This window comes from Triturus cristatus, chromosome 4_2 (assembly GCF_964204655.1).
Source record: "Triturus cristatus chromosome 4_2, aTriCri1.1, whole genome shotgun sequence".
NCBI classification, from domain to species: Eukaryota; Metazoa; Chordata; class Amphibia; order Caudata; family Salamandridae; genus Triturus; species Triturus cristatus.
The window spans coordinates 82,026,858-82,049,137 of record NC_140586.1 but is presented as its reverse complement, the minus strand read 5'-3'; the positions used below and the strand labels follow the sequence as shown (position 1 = coordinate 82,049,137).

Sequence of the window (22,280 nt, the reverse complement as noted above, 5' to 3'; positions counted from 1 at the left end):
CGGTGGGCAGTGTAGGCCTGCGTTCTACGTAGAGTTGGACTGCATCTGGAGCCCGTTGCTTAATGGGAAATGTAGTTAAAGTGTATAAAGGTGTCCGAGTAGGAGTCAGAGTATGTTGTATAGCACAACTTTATTTAAACACCAGAACAATGGTTATTATTTAATAATACTAGGCATGCGTACGGGGCAGATCAATAACTGTGGCATTAAGGTGATAAGGACAGCTGGGGCCAAAAAAGGTCAGCAGTTACGCAAATGCCTATTAGATTTCTAATGTTGGTTTAATAGCAGAATGTTAGAAGCGTAAGTTAAAGTGCTATAGAGTGTGAATAAATGAAAAAAGGCACAAGAGTACTACGGTCATTAGTAGGACCCCTCCTTGTAGGTGTAATAGGAGACTCGTGTTCTTAAATGGAAGCTTGGCACTAGAAGCTAGAGGATGCGGGGAGGTTTAGTCAGGTGCACACTATTGTCATAGGTGAAATGCATCATATAGGTATAATTGACATAGCTGGGTCTGTTAGCTCAGTGGACTAAAGCAGCCACTGCAGGGGCCTGTTTTTGACCTCATGGTCACAGGTTCATATCCCGGTGGGTTCACTCAGCCTCTCATCCATCTGAGGTCGATAAAATGAGTACCATTGAGTTGGGTAACAATAAACATCTGTTATTCAGCGCCAAGACACGTACGGGTAATCGTGCGCTTTACAAATACACCTGTTATGTTATGTTATACATATTGGACACTACATTGGAGTTTTCTATTAGGTTAGACTAATTACAGTCATTATGTTGGGGGCTGGATCGTGTGGGAAAGTAAAGACATGGGGACAATATTGGACATAGGCGAAATACATCCTATAGAAGTCCTAAGGTGAAGTATGTACCTACATAGTCCTCATTTATTAGGATCCTAAATAGGTATATACTATTTTGTTAAGGTCCATCCAGTCAGTGTATCCAGAAGCAGTGTATTTAGTTTGGAATGCTCCTGGTGAGTGATTCCCTATTTGCCTGGTAGTCTATTTAAACAGTAACACATATATCAAACTTGGTATATGTATACCGGGGTTTATATCGGTTAGTATCTCATTTGTCCCCATGGGATTTCATCATTCAATCCAGATGTGTTGGTCTTTGGATTGTACACCCTGCGTTGTTCCTTGGTCAGTAGTTTCTTTGTCAGGGCCCTGATATTGTCCATTCTTTCTATTTATTGTCCAATTTACATCCATATTATAAAATAAAGGAGAGGGGCCCAATACCACAAAAGGGGGTAGAGCACCAAATAGACTAAAGTCAAGAAAAATGTCCCCCTTTTGGCACATATACACTTCTACACACTCATTCACATGTAGAGACAATCAGTCACCAGAACAAGACACCAAAGTCTAAACCCAATCAGATAATCACATGAATAATATCCATGTATTTTATTAAAATTGACAATGTAATTTCGACACAATAGCAAATATTATACAAAAGAATAAAAAAGTTTAAAACACAAATGAATAATCAGTACAATAATTGCTCAACAGTAAAAGACAATAAAAAACAATACACAATAATAAAAAAACAAAAAGGTAGGGAGAGCATGTAAGAAAGTTATTTTCTTATCCACTGGAATAGGAAGACATTAGATCCAGATCAGCTGTTCCCCTAAACAGTTATACACCTTCTTGATTCTCCGGAGAACAAATGTCACTACAATCTATAGTCTGCCTTCTAAGCCTTGCGTTGACGCGTTTCGGTGGAAGTCAAGAAATTAAGGACCACCTTCTTCAGGACAAATATAACAATCTCCCGTAGAATGAATGTACAATCTTTTCAGTTGGACGATACAACCACATTAATAGGTATTCAGAGGTCCTTGCACCATCGTGTCAAAGGATAAAGGTCATTCTGTAAAGTCGTATTACAATTGACCCATAGATCTGCCAGCCTGTAGTCTTGTGACATAAAAATCCGAATTTAGGAAAGTATAGTCTTTATAAATAAAGTCGTTTCAATGTATTCCTTTTCTATTTTTTCAATTCCAAATGAAGGACAGCTGAAGCAGAATTACTTCAATCACATAGTCCATTTCTCAAATATCGACATCTCATTAAGAATTATTTCCTTTTTGTTTCTCTCTCAACGAGCATAAAAGCCTCGTACTAGTCTCTGGATCAAAATAACTTTCTTACATGCTCTCCCTACCTTTTTGTTTTTTTATTATTGTGTATTGTTTTTTATTGTATTTTACTGTTGAGCAATTATTGTACTGAATATTTATTTGTGTTTTAAACTTTTTTATTCTTTTGCATAATATTTGCTATCGTGTCGAAATTACATTGTCAATTTTAATATAATACATGGATATTATTCATGTGATTATCTGATTGGGTTTAGACTTTGGTGTCTTGTTCTGGTGACTGATTGTCTCTACATGTGAATGAGTGTGTAGAAGTGTATATGTGCCAAAAGGGGGACATTTTTCTTGACTTTAGTCCATTTACATCCATGTCAGTGTGTCCTTTTTCCAGGAACTGTGCTGTCAATTTGGTGGAGGATCTCTTGCATCTTATAGTGTTCATTAATCCTGATTTAGATTTTTCTTGCAGTCATCTCTATATATAAAAAATTACAGGGGCACGTGATAGTATATATATCTCGTTATTGCTGTTGCAATTTTTATGCTGTCTCTGTTCGTGTGGGGTAGGGAGTCCCAGGTCGATGTATTTGGATTGTCTGGTAAATGGACATGCTGTACACGAGCCACAGGGGTAATGTCTCATGAAACATGTTTGGTTCCAAAGAGTCAGTTGCTGATCAGGTTGTACTGTGAACCAACAAATCCCTGATGCTTTTGTTTTTTCTAAAAGGAAGAAGTGGAGGCTTGTAGGTAAGGTTATTTGATCTAAGAACCCTTCAGTTTTCTTTTTATTATTCGCTTGACTATGCTGAAACAGGAATTATATGTCGTAACGCATATCAGTGAGTCAGTCACTTCCTTTTTATTGGTGTCAAGCAATGCTGCTGGAGTATTCCATGCTCTTTTCTGTGCCTGTTGAATGATCTTTGTGGGGTATTCCTTTTCTTTGAGTCTCTCCGTGACCTTCTTTGGTTTTTTATTTTTTTTACTGAGTTTTATATAGAGCAAACTTGACCCGAATCTCGGGTATCAGAGCGTTTTACATAGCACCAATTGCATGACATGAGGACACATTCATTTTTTGTTAGGCACAGGGAGATTAAGTGATTTGCCCAGAATCACAGGATGTTCAACGTCATTGCCGAGACTCGAACCCTGGTCCCCTGATTCGAGGCCCTAGCCGTTAGGCCAACTCCTCTCCCCATTCTTCCTTGAAGTCTCGTAAGTCTGAACAGTTTCTCCTCATGCGGAGGAAATGTCCTATAGGGAGATTTCCTCTTAGTGACCGCGGGTGGGCACTGTTGAAAGGAGAAACTGTTGGGGGAGATCCTCGCACACGTACATTTACTACTAACAGTAACTGTAAGAGCGATCAGAGGGAGTGGCTGGAAAAAAGAGACATTCATACTACCAAATGGGAGGGTTTTTTTCAGGGAGGAATAAGGAGCGGTTTAGGGTGGGCTTTAAGGGAACATGCACCCCACCTACAAAAGATTTAGCCCATTGTTGGTCACAAACTGTCCTTCCTTAGTTAGTGTTGCCATAAAGGGACCCAAAACATTAGTAACGTAGTCCAGCTCCAGGCAGGAGTAAGTCCATTGCCAAACATGGCCAGTCATTGGTCATTCAACACCCTCCATAGGAAATAATGGAGGTAGAGAATTAAAATAAACCCCAAAGGAAATTATGTTAAAGTATTTAAAATAGTTAAGAATGTAAATAAATCTATTTTAATGTTTTTAAAAAAACTGCACACAAAACGTTTGTATTATCCATTTTAACACCCTTTTTCATTTATATATTAATGTGACATTCTTTAATAAAATATAATTAAATTAAATGTATTTTAATTAATTCTATACATCACTTGTAATAATTATTAATGCATAATAATACATTTATTTTTTAATTTCAGGTAGGAATTTATTGTTTAATTTAAAGTTTAGAAATTGATGTAATTCAAAATTAAGTTAGAACTTTATGTTGTTCTACATTTGAAATAAGTACATACAATTAATTGACATTACTATTCAACATACAAAATATTATTTGCCAATATTTTTACTATTCTTTTGAGTTAAATACACATTTTTACTTTTCCCTATGCTTTACCATAGAGTGACTCTACAGTCAATGTAGAGATATCCCCGTGCTAGATTATAAGGAACATTAAAAAAAGTTTATTAAACTTTAGAATTAGTACAAATATTTTTACTTTAAATATTAATATAAGAACATTTACATGTTTATAGTCTCGAATAAAATAAAAAAGCTACAGCAGTATTACCTTAATGTTTAATAATCTGTAATACAAGTATTAAAGGTAATGTAATTAACAAATGTTATGTTAATTTATTAATTTAAATATATTTTATAACTAATAAATGTCTTATTTTTAGATTTTTTTAACATTAAATTATATTTATTTATATTCTTAACTTTTAAATAATTTAATATAACTTTATTTCCTATGGGTTTTTATTTTAAGTTCCTTCCTCCATTATTTTTTCTGGGCGGGTGTCACAGTACCAGTGGTTGGCCATGTGTGGTGCTGGAATTACTACTATTTCTTTTTTTGACAGTAGTAATTTACACATGCACGTTTGGCTCTGCCCCCTTTTTAAAGTTCTAAAGACTTGTAAGTCTACTCTTTTGAGTAACTTCACATTTGGGTTTTGAGAACACCAAAAGAAAGCTACTCAAAAGTGTAAAAGTAAGTTACACATGTAAATTACTCACAAGTGTAAATTACCTTTGTGAATTGCCTTGAAGGTCTGTCTGCAGAAGAAAAGTGAAGGCCTTGCTAACTTTAAGGACTTTTTCAGGGCTGGATGACTCACACTGATCTGCAGCATATTGATATGATATTTTTTTCCTAGGGGAGACTACAAACCCTTAGACTCCTGGACAGTAATATTGTACATGTGAGCTCCCCAGCAGTTCACAGTTGTTTAAGATGGTACTTGAGAACAGAAAGTGACTCTAGCAAGTAGATTAATTCTCTGTCACCACCACCTCAGAGACCGCAAAGCAAGTACCTGAATACATTCATTTTGTCAAACCAATCCCCTGACTTCTCACAAATCGGCAGACATTTTGTATGTTGAGAGGAATCCCAGACGAGAGAAATGCCCAAAGCCATGGAGCCCAGAACAGACTGCACAGAAGACTAGGTCCGACAAAGTTGAAGACCTTTCCGCCCAATAGAAAGACACAACTCTTGCGATAGAGACACCCTTTTCCTTTGTCCAGCTCCAATCATACACTGTATATACCGTATTGGCTCTTGTGTTGATTTTCTGACATTGAGAAGAAGAGCAAGATCACGGAGAAGGTCTAACATCATATGTGTGTGTGACTACTTTATTGAGTTATTTCATTTTTGCCTACAAAAATATTGACTCCAGAATACTGACTTCCTCTAAATTGTCAAGAGAAATGTAATAGGTAACTATAAATGTAATTTTCTTAATTAGACATTTACGTACCTTGACAATGTACGTGCCAAGGTATGCTGATGTGAATACCTAGCTATAAATTCATACCTTCACCATAAAACATTTTAGTAGTCTGGATTCAATATATCTGTAAGTCAAATTTTAAAAAAAGTTTGATACTTTGACAGGCAACCATCATCAACTTTTCTTTAACAAAAGGATGTAGCCTTACGGCTAGAGTGGTCGACCTCAAAGCTGGGGAACCGGATTAGAGTCTGGGCAACGACGCTCAACATCCTGTGATTCTGGGCAAATCACTTAATCTCCCCGTGCTTATCAAAAATGAATGTGTCCATCTATAATGAAACTGGCGCTCATGTAAAGCGCTCTGATACCCGATGTCTCGGGTCTAGTTTGCGTTATATAAAAAAACATTTTTTTTAAAAAGGTGCCAAATGTACAAAGATTCCATTCTCAAAAAGCTGTCGCAAAGTTGCGCACAAACCTTTTGCAAATGGAATCTGATTTTTGGGAACTAACTCATATTATATTAGGTCAGTTTGCAAAATCACTATTCCCAGGAGGGTGCAGAACAGTCTGTCTTAATTAATATTCATTAGGGAGATTGCAGTTTGTGACCCCTGTCGCTGCCTGCAAACACTGGGATGGGAGCCTCCAAGGGACAGCCAGAAGAGCCTCCCTGGGAAAGGATGCCCACACCATATTATCTGAAGAGTTGTCTCTCACCCCGGTAGACATACACGCGCCCACTGATTCCATTACTAATGTTGGAAATTTTGCACTCACTATAGCTCAGGTGCATGATAAAACACATGTAGCTCAATCAGCCAACCCTAAGGTAGATTCTGAACTGGCCTCGTTACCCGTAAAATCGGCACGAAAATTTAAAAAAGCACTCCGGAGACATAGGAAGAAGGAAAACCAAATTAAAGTAGCAACCACTAAACATAAAAAGGGTTCCTCTACGGGGGACATAGGGACAGTGATACCTATATCGATCAACCCCATTACTCTCTCTGTAGATCACATAGATTTACCTAATTCCGGGGTTGTGGAGGATGTGGGGGATCTCCTGGCTAGTCCTTGTTTGGATGATCATCCCTTCAGTACGCCTGAAAAATACTGCGAGTTCTTGCCAAGTTTTTCTGCCAGCAGTGATGGAGGGGGTCATCATATTATCCGGGATTTTCTCCTGCGTCTTCCTCTTCCTCAAAAGATACGTCCTCACATAAAGTTAATCGCAAACAAAGAGGGGGAGGTCCACCGTTAGAGCAGCAAACAGAAAACTCTCAGAGGAACTTATATCCAACTTTGAGGATCGCGAATGATCCATCAAGTCCCCGAGAGGCTATCTGCCACGCTATCAACGAGGGGGACCTCTTGGGAAAAATTGAGCACCTGGTTAAACTTTCAATGCAGCCCCTCTTTGAAAAAATTATGATGATTAATACGCACCTGGACCTGATTGAGAAGAAAGTAGAAGAAAACTCATCTTCACTTTCTGGCTTGGCGAGTAACTTAGGCAATATGATCCCTAGTAAAACCTCTGTAAAAGCTTCGACAGTTCTAACACCAGCCCCATCATGTTCTGTGACCACTTTTAAACCTACCCAGAGTAGTCAAACTCAATCTTGTCCTTCTCAAACCAAGGAGACAACCGCCCCCTTGCCGATAAAAAAAGTCCGTCGACGAAACCTCATAGTAAAGCAGGAGATTTAACAATGGTTAACCTGAATTTGGAAGGAAACCCAGTACCCTCACAACATAAGGCTATTAAGGCCAACAAGGACAGGGAGGTAGGAATTACAAGTAATAAAACTTGGCATCCTTATAGTACTGTAGATTTACCCCCGGATCTGCCACCTATGTGATTGTTATGGCGGGCGTCCCGGAGCTCTCCTCTGAAAACAAGGAAGATCATCAAGCTCTAAGGAATAAAGTCATTTATTGGCTGAGCAATAATAGACCTTTGCCCGCCCACATAAATGGGGAAATTTTACACGTTAGGCGTTGCAACTGGGTGGGGGCCCGCCCCAAAGATAAAACAGGAGATGTGATCATTGTAAATTTTAAAGATCATAGAGCCGTTAGGCACATTGGGGACTGGTTTGATCCAAGTAGCAATGACTCCATTTCCACTCATTAACTAAATTATTTTTACCCATATGTTCTAGCCCAACGTCGCAAGAACCATGAGGCAAAAAGGCATGATCTCAGTCGGACCCCACTGTTGCAACCAGTTAACTTTTCTAATTCCCATTCTAGGCAGCGCTTTCCTTGCATGAGAGGCCCGAACTATGGTGACAACTTCCTGTGGGCTAACAGAGGCATGGTCCCATTTGCTTATAATATACCAACCTATAATCAGTTTGAGGTCTTTACGGGCCTTGATTGTGTGGATTGACACAAGAAGGATACCCGCGATAGACCATCGCTAGCATTAGGGGGGCCTGCCAACATTGTTAGTGAAAATATAGATGTACTGAGGCCACTGGTCTCCATTGAGGGCAGTTTACAAATACAAACTGTTCTCAGTGCGACCAATACTGATACTGGGACAAATTGTTGCAAGGTAGTAAGTATATTCGATGTTAAGGATGGGGGAAATAACGAAGGCTTTCGCCATAAGCTAACTGGAAAGGCAATGGATAAAGGACACCGATGTGACCTTGGGGTCAACGAAATAAGGAAAACCTGCACATTCCTTTTTTGGAATGTGGCAGGTCTAAAGGAGAGAATAAATAACCCATCTTGGGAAACTGTCACAGAAGGACATGATATAATGGCCTTTCAGGAAACCTGGTCTATAGATCCAGTACACTTTAATGGTTACAAAAGTTTTTTTACTCCGGCAGAGGGTAGCCAACATGGAAGAGCCAAGGGTGGTTTACTCACCCTGGTTTCGAATCAGCTTAAATGCGCTAAGATTCAGTTTACCCCTAAAACTAATTTTTATCAACTAATTACCCTAAGAAACAAGAAGGGGTTTAGTATCGTTCTTATAAATTTTTATAACAATATTCCTAGGAAAGAAATCCCTAGCATCTTAATAATGCTGAGGGAGGATATACAACATGAAACAGATAAAATTGGCAGGGAGCTCATGATCTTATGGGGAGGGGATTTTAATTGTAAACTCTTGTGAGAAAGTGGGTTTCTGTTGCAGTAACCCCCCCTTTTTTTGCCTAATAGCTGATGCACTTTTCCTTGTTGTGCCCTGGGCTCCTGCCAATCAGGTGCCCAGGGCCTATGTTCCTTCCTTAAAACACACAAACTCCCAATTGGCAAACCCTGGCCACATGTCAGCCCCTGGTAAATGGTACCCTAGGTACCCAGGGCCCTGTGACCAGGGAAGGCCTCTAAGGGCTGCAGCACTCATTGTGCCACCCTTAGAGGCCCTGTACCCTTACACACACACACTGCCTTTGCAGGCTGAGTGTCTGGGTGCAGGACAAAACAAAGAGTCGACATGGCACACATCTCTGTGTGCCATGCCCATTACCTATACTGCCAAGGCATATGTCAGCCACCCCTCTGGCTGGGTGCCTTATGCCTATGGTGTGGGCACAGGAGCAGGAGCCCTGTGCCCCTACAGTACCCAGGTCCATTCCTGGGCACTGTAAGTACAGTGCTGCCTTTTACAAGTACATGGTGCTGAGAGCTCGTCAAACACGAGCTCCACAGCACCATAATGGCAACACTGAAGACTGGTAAGTTTGGTATCAAACTTCTCAGCACATTAAACCCACACTGATGCCAGTGTGGGATTTAATGTACTAAGCACCCCAGAGGGCATCTTAGAGATGCCCCCTTACAGCTAACCTACAATCCACGTCTGCTCTGAGGCTGCCCAGGCTGCCACACAGCAGACACGTTGCTGGACCCCTGGGTGGGAGAGCCCCTGCTCTCCCGGGCCTGCAGCAATGCACATCCTGGGTGAGGTGAGAAATCTCCTCCCCCAGGATGAGCAAAGGGAAGCTTCAAAGGCATGCCGCCAGTTGGAGTTTCCCCAGGCCACTGCAACCCCCCACTCTGGCAGGAAGCTTGGCCGGAAACCCCATACAAGGACAGGGGATGTGCCAGCCTGCCCACCCCACCCCTCAGGTGGGGGAGGCGAGGTGAAGCACATCTCCGGGCTCTCGCCATCTTGAAGATGGGAGGCCCTACCCTATCAGGATTAGGCTACTGCCCTCCTCCCACAGGAGAGAGGCAGGATAGGGGGTGTACCCACCCCAGGACAAGGACCCATTGGTCCCTGGCCTTCACCTACCTGTAACGCCCCTAAATCTAGTATTTAGGGGCCCCCTGAACCTTCCTTCCCCAGATTCCAGATAGAAACCTACAAGAAGAGCAAGAAGAAAAAAGACCTGCCCTGCAGCTGCTAAAAAGAGGAAGACACCAACTGCTTTGGCCCCAGCCCTACCGGCCTGTCGACCCTCGAACCTGCTCCTGCTCCAGCGCGGCATCTCTTGTGGCCAGCAACCTCAAAAACCCCGGAGGACCTGGCTACCTTTGAACTCTGATTCCCTGGGACTCCCATGAGTAGAGGCTCTACTCGAGAAACCTATTCCTAACTCCTGGCAGCAGCCCGGAACCGCGGACCCAACACACTCTGCACCAGCCAAGCCTGGCCAGTGCCGGAGTGGACAAAGACCCTGAGGACGACCCCACGGCGACTGTGACCCCGAGTCCGGCACCCAAGGACCCCCCTCGACATCCTGGACGAAGCCTGCAGCCTCAGAACCGAGTGCCACCCCAGCCGCGATCAACCAGAGGGTAAGATTCCCGACGTCAAAAGGCACCCCTGCACCCGGCGCCCTGCGGCCCCCTGTGCCCAATCCCGGGGTACCCACCTAACCTACAACTACCCAACTTACCCCTCGAAGTGGTGGTGGCACCGGAAACATCCTCGTCCCCGAGCCTGCAGCCTTTTTCCAAACCGGAACATTCCCATTGATTTCCATTGAGCGCCCGAAGGCTCAAAAGCACCCTGCACCCAGCCGCCCGAGTGGCCCTGGCAGTGCACTCTCTACACTAACTTACTTCCCCACTTGCCCTGAGTAAGTGACCAGGAGCCCAGCTCCCACAGACGCGTGGCTTGCCAGACAGCAGCCACCAACTAAGGCCCCCCTATCCCTCATAGGATAACATTGGGCCTAACTCACTCTGCACCCGGCCGGCCGGAAACCGCTGAGGGTGAACCAACTGTACCTACCTGACACTGGGGGACCCCTGAGTCTATGCCCGGAATTTCAACTCTGCCAGTCGAGTACTTACCCTTAAACCGCTAACTTCATTTTCCTCATAGGGTAACATTGACTGGCTTTTTCTTCAAAAATCTTCTAAGTGTGAACTTTTCAAAACTGTAAAAATTCACCAAAAATCAGCCAAGTGACAAAAACGAATTTACTCACCTGTTCCTGGGTGAGCTCCCAGTGCTGGATCTTGGCGCCCAGCCCTGACCCTGAAAAGTACTCACAACTATACTTACCTCTAACTCATTTTTCTCCCATAGGAAACCATTGTCTGCTTTTCTGTGAAATTTCTTCTAAGTGTCTATTTTTGCAAATTTGAAATATTCTTTTAAAATCGTACCATTTCTGCAAACGAAATTGCTTACCTGTTTTTGATAAGGACCCCAGTCCTGGGTCCAGGCACCCAGTCCTGGATTACTAAAGTAACGATAAAGTACTCTACCTGCAATGTGAATTTCTTGCCATAGAGATCCATTGAATGTTTTCTTTGAAATATTTTCTAAGTGCTCACTTTTGAAATAGCTAAATATTATTTAAAAATCATTACAGTTATTAAGTCGACTTTCATCACTTGATTCTGAATACTGACCCAAGGCTGGTTCTAGGAGCCAGACCTGGAATTCCAAAAGTAATCTGAAAAGTAATTTATTACAAATAACCTGAATGTACCATTGAGCTCAATGCATTGTGATGTTTATGAAATAGGATTGTTTATTGCAACCAACTGTGACTGTTTACAAAAACTCATTGCTTAAGATAAAAAGTATTTATATGCAACCTCTCATTCTGAGAAAGTATATTTTTATCCCCTTTGTGGTTCTAAAAATAAAACAAGCATATATTTTATATATATAAATCATTGGCCTAGAGTTCAGTTATTGAGTGTGTGAAACCATTTGCTGACTGAGTGTGTACAATAAATGCTTTACACTGTCCTCTGGTACTGCCTTACTGCTCGACCAAGCTACCACTTTTGAGAGTAAGGTCATACCTAACTTTGACCTCTATCAGCCTCTGGGGGACTGTGGACTCTGTACACCCTGTACCTATTAGGGAACAGTATATACAGAGCCACTTTCTCACAACTCTGCCCTAGGGGTAATCAGGGCATCTGCGGTTTAACAATCGAGCAGGAGACAAATCCATCTCATTTTAACCATTCCTTGCTTGGGGATTTATTAAATGACATACTGTTTATGTATGACTTGGGTTATGTAAATGAAATTGCGCTGAAACCTACTGCCTTTGTCCCTACATTTATTGGTAGAGGAGCTCAGTCTACAATTGATTTTATTATCGTCTCAAATAATTGTAATTACAAGATTCTTAACTCAAACATTTTGGACCTACCATTAAGTGATCATCTGCCCCAAATAATGGAGGTTGAAAACCCTTTTTTCAATCGGCTTGAAGATGTACCCACCACGTGCACTGTCCCCGACGTAGTCTTAGGTAAACAGAATGGCTATAACTTTAAGTGGAGTAAGGTGGTCCCGGAAATGTTTTTGGGTAAGCTGTTGAACGCTTGCCCAAACAGTTTCTCCACCTGTTTGGATGAAAAGTCTAACAATGAGTTGATAATTGAGCATTTTAATATAATAGCTTCCACAATAAAGGATAATCTGTGGGTGGAGGTTAGGAAGAGGACTAAGGGTAAGAAAAGTTGGTTTGACAATCTTTGTACCCAGTCTCTTACCGACCTTAAACGCGCAATTCATAGGACACCTCGAAATCCCACAGAAATAAGAGGCTGTAGGAAAAAATATAACGAAGCCTTAAAAAATAGGAAAAATACTATTAAAAAAGAGGCCCTGGTAGCTTTATGTGAAGCATCACAACTAAAGGATGCATCTGCATTCTGGAGGGACGTAAATACCCCGTTCCTCTACGATAATTCCAAAGCGCGTATAGAGATCGCCATCGCGGAGGAGGACTGGGTGGAGCATTTTTCATCTCTTTACAAGACACAAGACGCATGTCATAGTATAGATTCTCCAGTAAGGGCTATTGTGGATGTGGAGACTGAACGACTCATTGTGACCTTGGAGGAAGTCACTGCGGGTCTGAAAGCTATGAAGGGTGGCAAGGCGGCAGGGCCGGACGGGATCCCCGTAGATCTGTTTAAAGCAAATATTGAGGTCTGGGGCCCATTGCTGGTACAGGTTTTTAATGCGGCACTAGAAAGGGGCCTAAATCCGTCCTGGCTCACCTCGATCATTGTACCCATTTACAAGAAGGGAGACAGACAAAGTTGTGCCTGTTATAGACCCATCTCCCTCCTGGACTCATCCATAAAAATCCTGGGGAGAATCGTCCTGGCAAGATTACAAAGCTGGATCGAGGAAAATGATTTGATGAGTGATTTGCAATATGGATTCCAAAAGGGCATTGGCACAATCGAACAATGTCTAAATTTAATGATCCTTCAATCAAAGTATATAAGGATAAAGGGCGAACGTCTGTATCTCACGTTCGTGGACCTTTCTTCGGCGTTCGATTGTGTATCACATGCCAAGTTATGGGCAATCTTGAAAGAAATGGGTGTGGAAGATCCCATTGTCTGCTTTCTTAAAGACCTATATTCTGGGGCCACAGCATCGGTCCGTTATGGTATTGGGGGTCAGTGCACTAGAAGGTTTGACGTGGGTCGGGGTGTGCGCCAGGGCTGCGTCCTGGCCCCCTTCCTATTCTTGCTTTACATAAATGGTTTGGAGTGCCACCTATTGCAGGAGTGTGGGGTCATGCCTAAGGTCGGGAGGAGGTCTGTCCCTGCGCTCCTGTCTGCGGATGATGCGGTCCTGATGGCCCGTACCCCCATGGCACTACAAAATCTGGTCAAATCATTTGAGACCTTTATGTCTAGAATAGACTTGAAGGTGAATTGCAGTAAAACCTTCTCTATGTACTGTGGTAATGGTCCTGGAAAGCAGAAAAAAAGAATGTTTTTGAATAACGTTCCTCTGGAAATTGTCCCTACTTTTTCTTATCTTGGAGTCTTGTTCCATGACACTGGGGCATGGTCTAGTGCGGTTAAGGCCAGAACCTTTTTGTTCCAAAAAACTATAATGGCCCTGAAAAACTTTATTAAAAAACTGGGTAAGAAACCGACAAAAGAAATTTTAACAATATATAAAGCTACATGCACCTCGGTAGCTATGTATGGCTCGGCTCTGTGGGGGTATTCCAATATTGACTTAATTCAAAAAGCTGAGAATAGGTTCTTGAGGTACATCCTGACAGTCCCTCAAAGTGTCGCGACATACATATGTCACACTGAATTGGGCTTATCTTATATATCTGATACGATCAGAATTCAACCAATACTTTTGTGGCATAGGGTATGGACAACAAGGAAGTGTGTTATGAATCGGGCCATCCTACAGGATGTTTTAACCCTGGATAATGTGGGTAGATCTGATTGGCTAAATTATGTCAAGAACTTTATGGTTAATATTGGATGCCAACAATATTATGAATACCCACTTTCAATGGTTAGTATATCTAGAAACCTATTGTCTAAGCTATGTATGGAATACCTCGAAGACATAAGAAGACAAGAGGAAGCGAAGAAAAAGTCAGTAACTTTGCACCTCTGTCTGTTAACTCATTCTAAAATACAGCCTTACTTAACTTTGCCGTTGTCTAATTATGATAAATTTCTCTTGACTCGTTTTAGATTAAATATTATGTTTAGACTCCTGACCTTGCCAGAAATGAACTTATGGTCGTTTAATCTGCCCCTCTGTCCGTGTGATGACTCATCGTTCCAATCAGATATTCATATTTTATTTTTTTGTGAATTCTATACTCTACCTCGTAGGCAGTTCATTATACAATTCCTCAAAGAACTGAAATTAAACAAATGTCGTCCAGCTTTTTTAGAATTTCAACGAATGGATACTGTTCTAACTGTTACCGTAATTTTAAGCTTTTTTAAAAAAAAATTTAAACTTCGGAAAACAATTGGGCTTGGATGAAATATAATATGTCCCGTTGTTTTTCTTTTTAACATTTTCCCTGTGTAAATTTGTAATCTGATGTTGTTGCTTTCATGGTTTTGGTTTTTTTTAAACCGAATAAAGTTTTTCTTGATCTTGATCTTGATTAGAAATGGTACTTTTGTAGCTTCAAATCCTGTGAGTCTGGAAATCACATTGGGACTGCAAAAAGGCTTAGTCATCTAGCCCTAAAAGCCTTGACAGGTTAGTCATTTAAATATGGGTCAATGAAAACTCCTGTTCTGCAAAGAAAAGCTGGTTCTACCGCCGATCATTTGAAAAAAGCCCTGGAGGTAGTCTTCTGGCCAAAGGGAAGTACTCTTTACTAGTAATGATTCTGCTAACTCTGACCCCCCCCCCCCCCCTCTAAAAATCCTGTTTTCGCAAATTTTGACATGAAAATATACCTCCTAGAGCACACGTTCTTTCCCCCAACTAAAGTGTGTGTGTGGGGGGGAATTTGACGAAGCACCAACATCCTGAATTCCTTTTTTACTCACTAGTTCACTCTTTTGGGTTTGTAACTCCGAATCTGAGCCCTTCTTTTTGATCAAGAAGTAGTGTTAAACTCCACTGCCCCACTGGTGTTTTGATAGTAGCTCTATTATTCTTAAAAGTTAAAGTTCTTAAATAGTCAGGGTCAGTTTGCACTTTTTTACTGTGAGATGTATTATTGCTTCTTGTCCTCCATTAATTTTTACTCTAAAATGTTAGTTCAGTTGGGCTGGCAGATATAAAAACAAATCATAACTAACTGTGCATGTTTTATAATTAGATATTATATTTGAAAACAAGACTTTTTAAATGTGATCTAGGATGCCACAAGTACACGGAATAGTCCTTTTACAAATATGAGTGTGAGTACTTAAAAGTACATCTTTATTCCTCTGAATGCGTTGCATATGTCTGTAGTTAGATATTATATTTGAAAACAATATTTTAAAAAAACAAATATGAACTAGGAATCCACCAGTACACCGAAAAAGTCTGCCTTTTATGAATATCTGGGTGAGTACTTAAAAGTACATCCTTGTTCCATCTCTTGTGGTCCATATGCCTGTCCATAAATTGTAATGTTTTACATTGTGGGAAAATGTTTTTTAATTTGTGTTTTATTAAATATTTCAGTCTTTCATCGTGATATCATTTCTGAACTTGGCGAGCTTGGAGTCTTAGGATCCACCATTAAAGGTAAGACATATTACAAATGAAAACAGATATTTCCAAGTGGAGACTTCATAGTTGTTAAGCAGAGGGGAAAAGGCAGTCCCTTTGTCCATCGGGCAATGGTCTGTCTGTACCCAGAAGACGTAAGCTGCAAACGTCAATAGTAGAGATAATCACTTGTGGGTGACTGCCAAGTCGGTGAACCAGACAAGCACTATAGCCATTATTGGTAGGTGCTCGCTACATCATTAGAGGAATGCAAACAACCTAGTAAATTTCCTCTAGGGTCCCATGATATTCCTGGGGTTGAAAAAAGCATCCAGACTACGTCAGCCCACCACTCAACTAAATGACTACAACCACTCAACTGTTAGTTTGTAGAAGTGGAGCACGTCACATCATACCACAGGAGGAGAAGATTACTTTAGGCTTAGCTTGCCAGACCATGACAGCATTGCGAGAAAACAGTTACTTAGGGTGTACCTAGTAAGAGATCATCAACGTAAGGAGATCACCAAATCTTCCTTTGCATCTAGGAGCAGATACTCATTCTAACGGGCGGAAATCACCGCAACCATGGCGTAACATTTTCTTACCACATCACTGTGAAAAGAGAACAGCTCTAACTGTTGTATGTAAAAATATGTCTTAAGGGCTGATTCCTTTTGTTTTTCCTTTGTTCCTTTACTTTAAGGGTATGGATGTGCTGGGACCTCGTATGTCGCCTACGGTTTACTTGCCCGGGAAGTCGAGAGAGTGGACAGTAGCTACCGATCAGTGATGAGCGTCCAGTCCTCCCTGGTCATGCACCCGATTTATGCCTATGGAACGGAAGAGCAGAAGCAGAAATATCTCCCCAAGTTAGGTGAGGGAGGAAATGTTTTCCGTCCTGTGGTGGGCTGTTAGTTTATCTATATTTGTATAGTTCTTTCTACTGCTTTTGTTCACCCACGCACATGGGCATCATTTTAATGCAGTGCTGGGATATCCATCAATCAGTTGAGTATGGTTGCATTTGGTTGTTATTAGTGCAGTGACGATGTATTATTTTCTTAAAGAAATATGTGAACAGCTTATATATTCTCACTATTATGTCCTCTGAGGGTAGAATATATATATGGACTGCATTGTTACTCATGGAGGGTATGAATATGCATAACTCCCAATTCCTATATTGTGGCATTTGTATGAGAAAGAAGATGAATCCATTTGGTTCATTTAGATCCTGCCTGAGAGTTTGAAATTCTAGTTTCCCTACCAAAATCCCGCTTCCAAGGCCACAATTAAGTTTTTTTATGGTTGATGTTATTTATTAAAAAGTTTTAAATTCTAGAATGGGTGGCATGATCAGTACCTTGGCAAGATGCCCAACAGCTGCCTGATGCCAATTCCCCCCCCCCCCCCGGTACCCCCCGCCCCACAAGTATATTAGCGTCCGCTCCATAGTACTTTGCTTTGGGACTACACACACTTCATCAATTGAAGCTTGCCTGGTCCTGCGGTATGGCTCGTACTTGAATAGTGCAGTACCTTACACGAGGGCCCGTGTTGGGTCCTGTGGGAGTACTGCGTATGATTTATTTTCGTGTGCTTTTTTGCCCCTGGGTGGGGGGTCTCTGTGGGTCACCCCTTGAGTGCTAGGGGTGAGGGTATCCCTATCCATTCTCATATCCTATGTGTTCAAAATAATTTATTGGATTTTGTGATAAACAAGGACAATACAGAAAAGAGTACCGATAAAAGTACCTTGAAGAATCTGTCTATCAAGAACAATAAATATGAAAATAAGAGGTACAATATAGTGAGAAGAATAACAAATTATAAAAGGAAGGGGAGAAACAGAAAATAATGTTATTATATGACACCATTTATAATTAATAGAGAAAATAAAACTATAGGTAAGAAGCAATATAATCATCAATCGGTTGCCAAAATAAATGATATGAAGGACTATTATGTACAATGCCAGACAAAGATAAATTAGCACCTCTTCAAGTAAAAATAATCCATGTCCACCAAACATGACACGATAGTAAAGATACATCTTTCCAACATGCAGTAATATACTTTAAAGCAGCCAACAATAAAAAAATTAATAGTTTACAGTTTAAATCAGACTATTTTGTAGAAAGAGCACTGGATTTGCAAATCAAAATATTAAATTAAAGCGTTTCAGAAAAATGTAATTTTTTTTATGACATCCCAAACTTCCTTCCAAAATGAATGAACAAAATTACATAAAAAATCATATGTTTTAACGTGCCTGGATATAATTTACAATGCCAACAATTCAAATTGGGTAAAAGCTTAGCTTGAAATGACGTTAACGGAGTCCATAAGCAGTTAAAAACAATACAAGAATTTGTTTGATATAGTGATACAGGTAACCAACCGGAAATATTATTTAACCATATTTTCTTCCATATATCATGAGAGAAAGATGTTGAAAGTTCATCATTCCAAAATGATTAAATCAACTCAATATTGTTACCTCGAAAAGTATTCAGGTGTTTATTAATTAATGAGACGGCATGAGATGAAGATACTGCATGAATATAAATTGTGGAATCTGAAGTAATTTTTATTGGGGAATTATTAGGAAAGGAATCTAGAAGAGAATTACATAAAATTTAATTTTAAAATAGATCAGAAGGATAAGCTACATTTATGACATATTTCATTAAATAATAAGAAATTATTATTATGGTAAATATCCTTTAAGTAAAAAATACCAGCTTTGATCCAGGAATTCAAATATTTTACTGATCGAGATAATTTTAATTTAGGATTATGCCATAATGACATATCAAAAGAATAGGAAATAGTTGATAGGAAAAGAGCATCTAAACCACAAAAGATTAACTTTGTAGATTTCAAAATAGTAGAATTCTTAAGCAATATTGATTCATTAGACATCGTTAATAAGGTATGTAAGGGGAATGGCTTTATCAAATTCTTTTCTATAAGAAGCCAGGTAGGGAGATTATGAAGGTGGGAATGATTAAACCAAAGAGAACTTTGTTTTAATATAAACACTTTATGATAATTAAAGAAATCAGGGACACCAAGCCCTCCATTACATTTAGCTATTTTTATTTTTTGTAACCTATACGAGATGTTTTATTATTCCAAAGAAATTGAGAAAAATGTCGATCAATTGTCTTATAAAACTGTATAGGAAATTAACTGGGAATCATAGCTAGGGAATAGAAGATTTTGGGGGCAATTACCATTTTTATTGAGTCAATTTTTCCCACCATGACAGATGTAGTGCAGACCATTTGAAGAATCTTTCTTTAAAATAGTTTACAAAACATTAGCAATTTAATGTGATTGTTTTTTTTACAGAACTAGTACACTGGATCCCGAGGTATTTAATTTCATCCCTTTGCCAAATTATTTCCTGTAAAGGTAACTTTTCAGGTGTACAAAGAGAATTTAAAGGAAAAAATTCTGTTTTGTTAGCATTTAATTCATAACCTGAAACCTGCAAATATAATGAAATAATATCTATTAATGGAGGGAATGAGGATTCTTGAGTGCTAATAAATAAAAAGAATATCATCCGCATATGCTAATGTTTTAATAGTAACATCCTTAATATTAATACAAGTGATATCAATATGAAAACAAGTTACTTACCTGTAACTACAGTTATCCAGTATTGGTATCTTTCATAGATTCACATGCCTGAATCATTCCCCGTCGCCGAGGCGGGAGTCCCCGGTAAATAAAAAAGTAGTGCCAAAATGCTAGTAGTAGTAGTAGGCCCAAAGAAAAGGCCAAAAGCCTGTATCTTAGCAGCCTATCTACCTCATTATGCAAAAAGAACCAAGAATTTGGTAACAACCAATCAGACACCAGCACCCTTCTAGAACCCTCTCAGCAGAGCCAGTTCTCCTCAGATTTTCGTAGCACAAGTGGGAAGTGAACGTCCTAAATTATATAGGGGAGGAGGGTGTGTGCATGTGAATCTATGAAAGATACCAATACTGGATAACTGTAGTTACAGGTAAGTAACTTGTTTTCTTATCCAGTATTGGGGTATCTTTCATAGATTCACATGCCTGAATCAGAATAGCGAGCAGTATACCAAGTATACAGTCGTTTGCGGATGGCGGGAGACTAGTGCTGATACTCCCTAATTGCATCCACAGCTTGTTAACAAGAGGTATAAGAAAAGATCTTAAAATTCGAAATATGTAATCTATAAAGAGAAAAAGCATGTAAAAAGGAAAGCAAATCATTATTGTAACACATTGCATTGTTATACTAAAGATATCAACATCTTACATATTAAAATATGAAAAAAGGGTACCTGAAGGTATCTCAAAGAAACAGATGTCGTAGTACAGCTTGCCCAACTGCTGCATCATCACGATGCGTAGATTGGAGGCAGTAATGTCTGGTAAAAGTGTGGACATTTTTCCATGTCGCAGCACGGCAGATATTTTCTAGAGTCACACCAGCAAACAATGCTGTAGACGCTGCTACTGTCCTTGTGGAATGGGCCTTGGGTTTCCTCAACAAAGGCCTGTGAGCCTTGTCATGGCAGAAAAGTATTGTAGATGCTATCCATCTGGCAATGGTGGATTTTGTAACCGCCTTTCCCAGAGTAGTTTGGCCATAAGCCACGAATAATTGATCGGACTTTCTAAGGTTCTTTGTTTTCAGAAGATAGAATTTAAGACATCTCTTGATATCGAGAGAATGTAAGGCTCGTTCCACTGGGGTGGATGGATTAGGAAAGAAAGTTTTTAACGTCACTGGTTCATTAAGATGAAACTGTGAAGGCACCTTAGGGATAAACGTTGGATTAGTTCGGAGGTGCACGTAGTCTTGAGTGAAGTGTAGAAAAGGTTCCTTTACAGTAAACGCCTGAATTTCACTCACTCGTCGAGCTGATGTTAAAGCCAGAAGTAAAGCAACCTTCCAGGTAAGGAATTTTAGGTCAGCCTTGTGGATGGGCTCGAATGGATGCTTCATTAATTGCATTAAGACTGTGTTGAGTTCCGATTCCGGTGGCGGAAGTCTGACCGGAGGAAACTCTCGGAATAGTCCTTTCATAAACTGTTTAATTAAAGAGGATTAACAAAGAGAAGGGCCATGAGCACCCCTTCTGAATCTGGAAAGTGCAGCTAAGTGGACCTTGACTGAAGGGAAAGAAAGTCCAGATCTTGCCAGGTGTAACAAGTAAGGAAGGATCTTTTCTGCAGGATCGTCCACCGGGTGCACCTGGTTTGCTTCACACCAGCAGCAAAACCGTTTCCATTTTAGACGGTAAGTTTTTATCGTGCTCTGAGCTCGTGATTTTGTTAATATATCCCTACAGTCTTGAGGGATATCCAGGTCCTTAAACTCTAAGAAGTCAGGAGCCATGCGTGTAAATGTAGGGACTGAGGGTCCGGGTGGAGAACCTGACCTCTGTTCCTTGACAGCATTGTGGGCGTCGGGTGAAGACGGATCGGCTGGTCCTGTGATAGCAATAGGAGCTCCTGAAACCAGTATTGGCGTGGCCATCTGGGTGCAATCAAGATGAGACGACGCCCTCCAACTTCATCTTGCGTATGACCCTCGGTATCAGGGGTATCGGGGGAAAAGCGTAAGCACAAATCCCTGACCATCGCATGGACAGGGCATTCCCCCTTGAGCCCTGTTGAGGGTATCTGCTGGCATAGAAGCGGCATTTCTTGTTCTCCTTCGTGGCGAACAAATCCAGCGGTGGTGTTCCCCAAGCTCTGAATATTCTGAGCACCTGAGCTTGCTCTAGCTCCCATTCGTGGCAATCTGATTGGGATCTGCTGAGCGTGTCCGCTAATGTATTGCAGAGACCTCTGACATGTTCTGCTCTGAGGGTTATGTTGTGGAGTGTGACCCATTCCCACAACTCCTGAGCTTCCGTGGACAAAGTTGCTGATCTTGTTCCTCCTTGTTTGTTCACGTAGAACATGCTGGTGGTATTGTCGGTTCGAATCAGAACCGAAGAACCTGCAATCCTTGGAAGGAAAGCTTGCAGAGACAGGAAAATTGCTCGCAATTCCAGACTGTTGATGTGTTTGTTTTTGTACTCTGGGGACCACTTCCCCTGTATCTGTAAATCTTGGAGATGACCTCCCCATCCTTCCATGGAAGCATCGGTAGTGAGGACAAAGTCTGGAATCTTCTGAATGAAAGTAAGCCCTTCTGATAAGTTGGGAATATGGGACCACCAACGTAGAGCGCTCTTCATGCCTGAAGTGACTCTGATGATGTCGTCGAAGGAGCCCAT

At 40.7% G+C, this 22,280-nt stretch overlaps 1 protein-coding gene across 5 annotated transcripts in view; it reads left to right on the top strand.

Annotated features, from left to right (window-relative positions):
- The window catches only part of GCDH (glutaryl-CoA dehydrogenase), a 220,253-nt gene that overhangs the window by 104,991 nt on the left and 92,982 nt on the right, over positions 1-22,280 (top strand). For all 5 annotated transcript variants that reach the window (XM_085600632.1, XM_085600630.1, XM_085600633.1 and 2 more), the window contains 2 exons: positions 15,974-16,036; positions 16,707-16,877. In XM_085600632.1, coding sequence (XP_085456758.1) covers positions 15,974-16,036; positions 16,707-16,877 — 234 coding nt within the window. The remainder of the gene's footprint in view (positions 1-15,973; positions 16,037-16,706; positions 16,878-22,280) is intronic.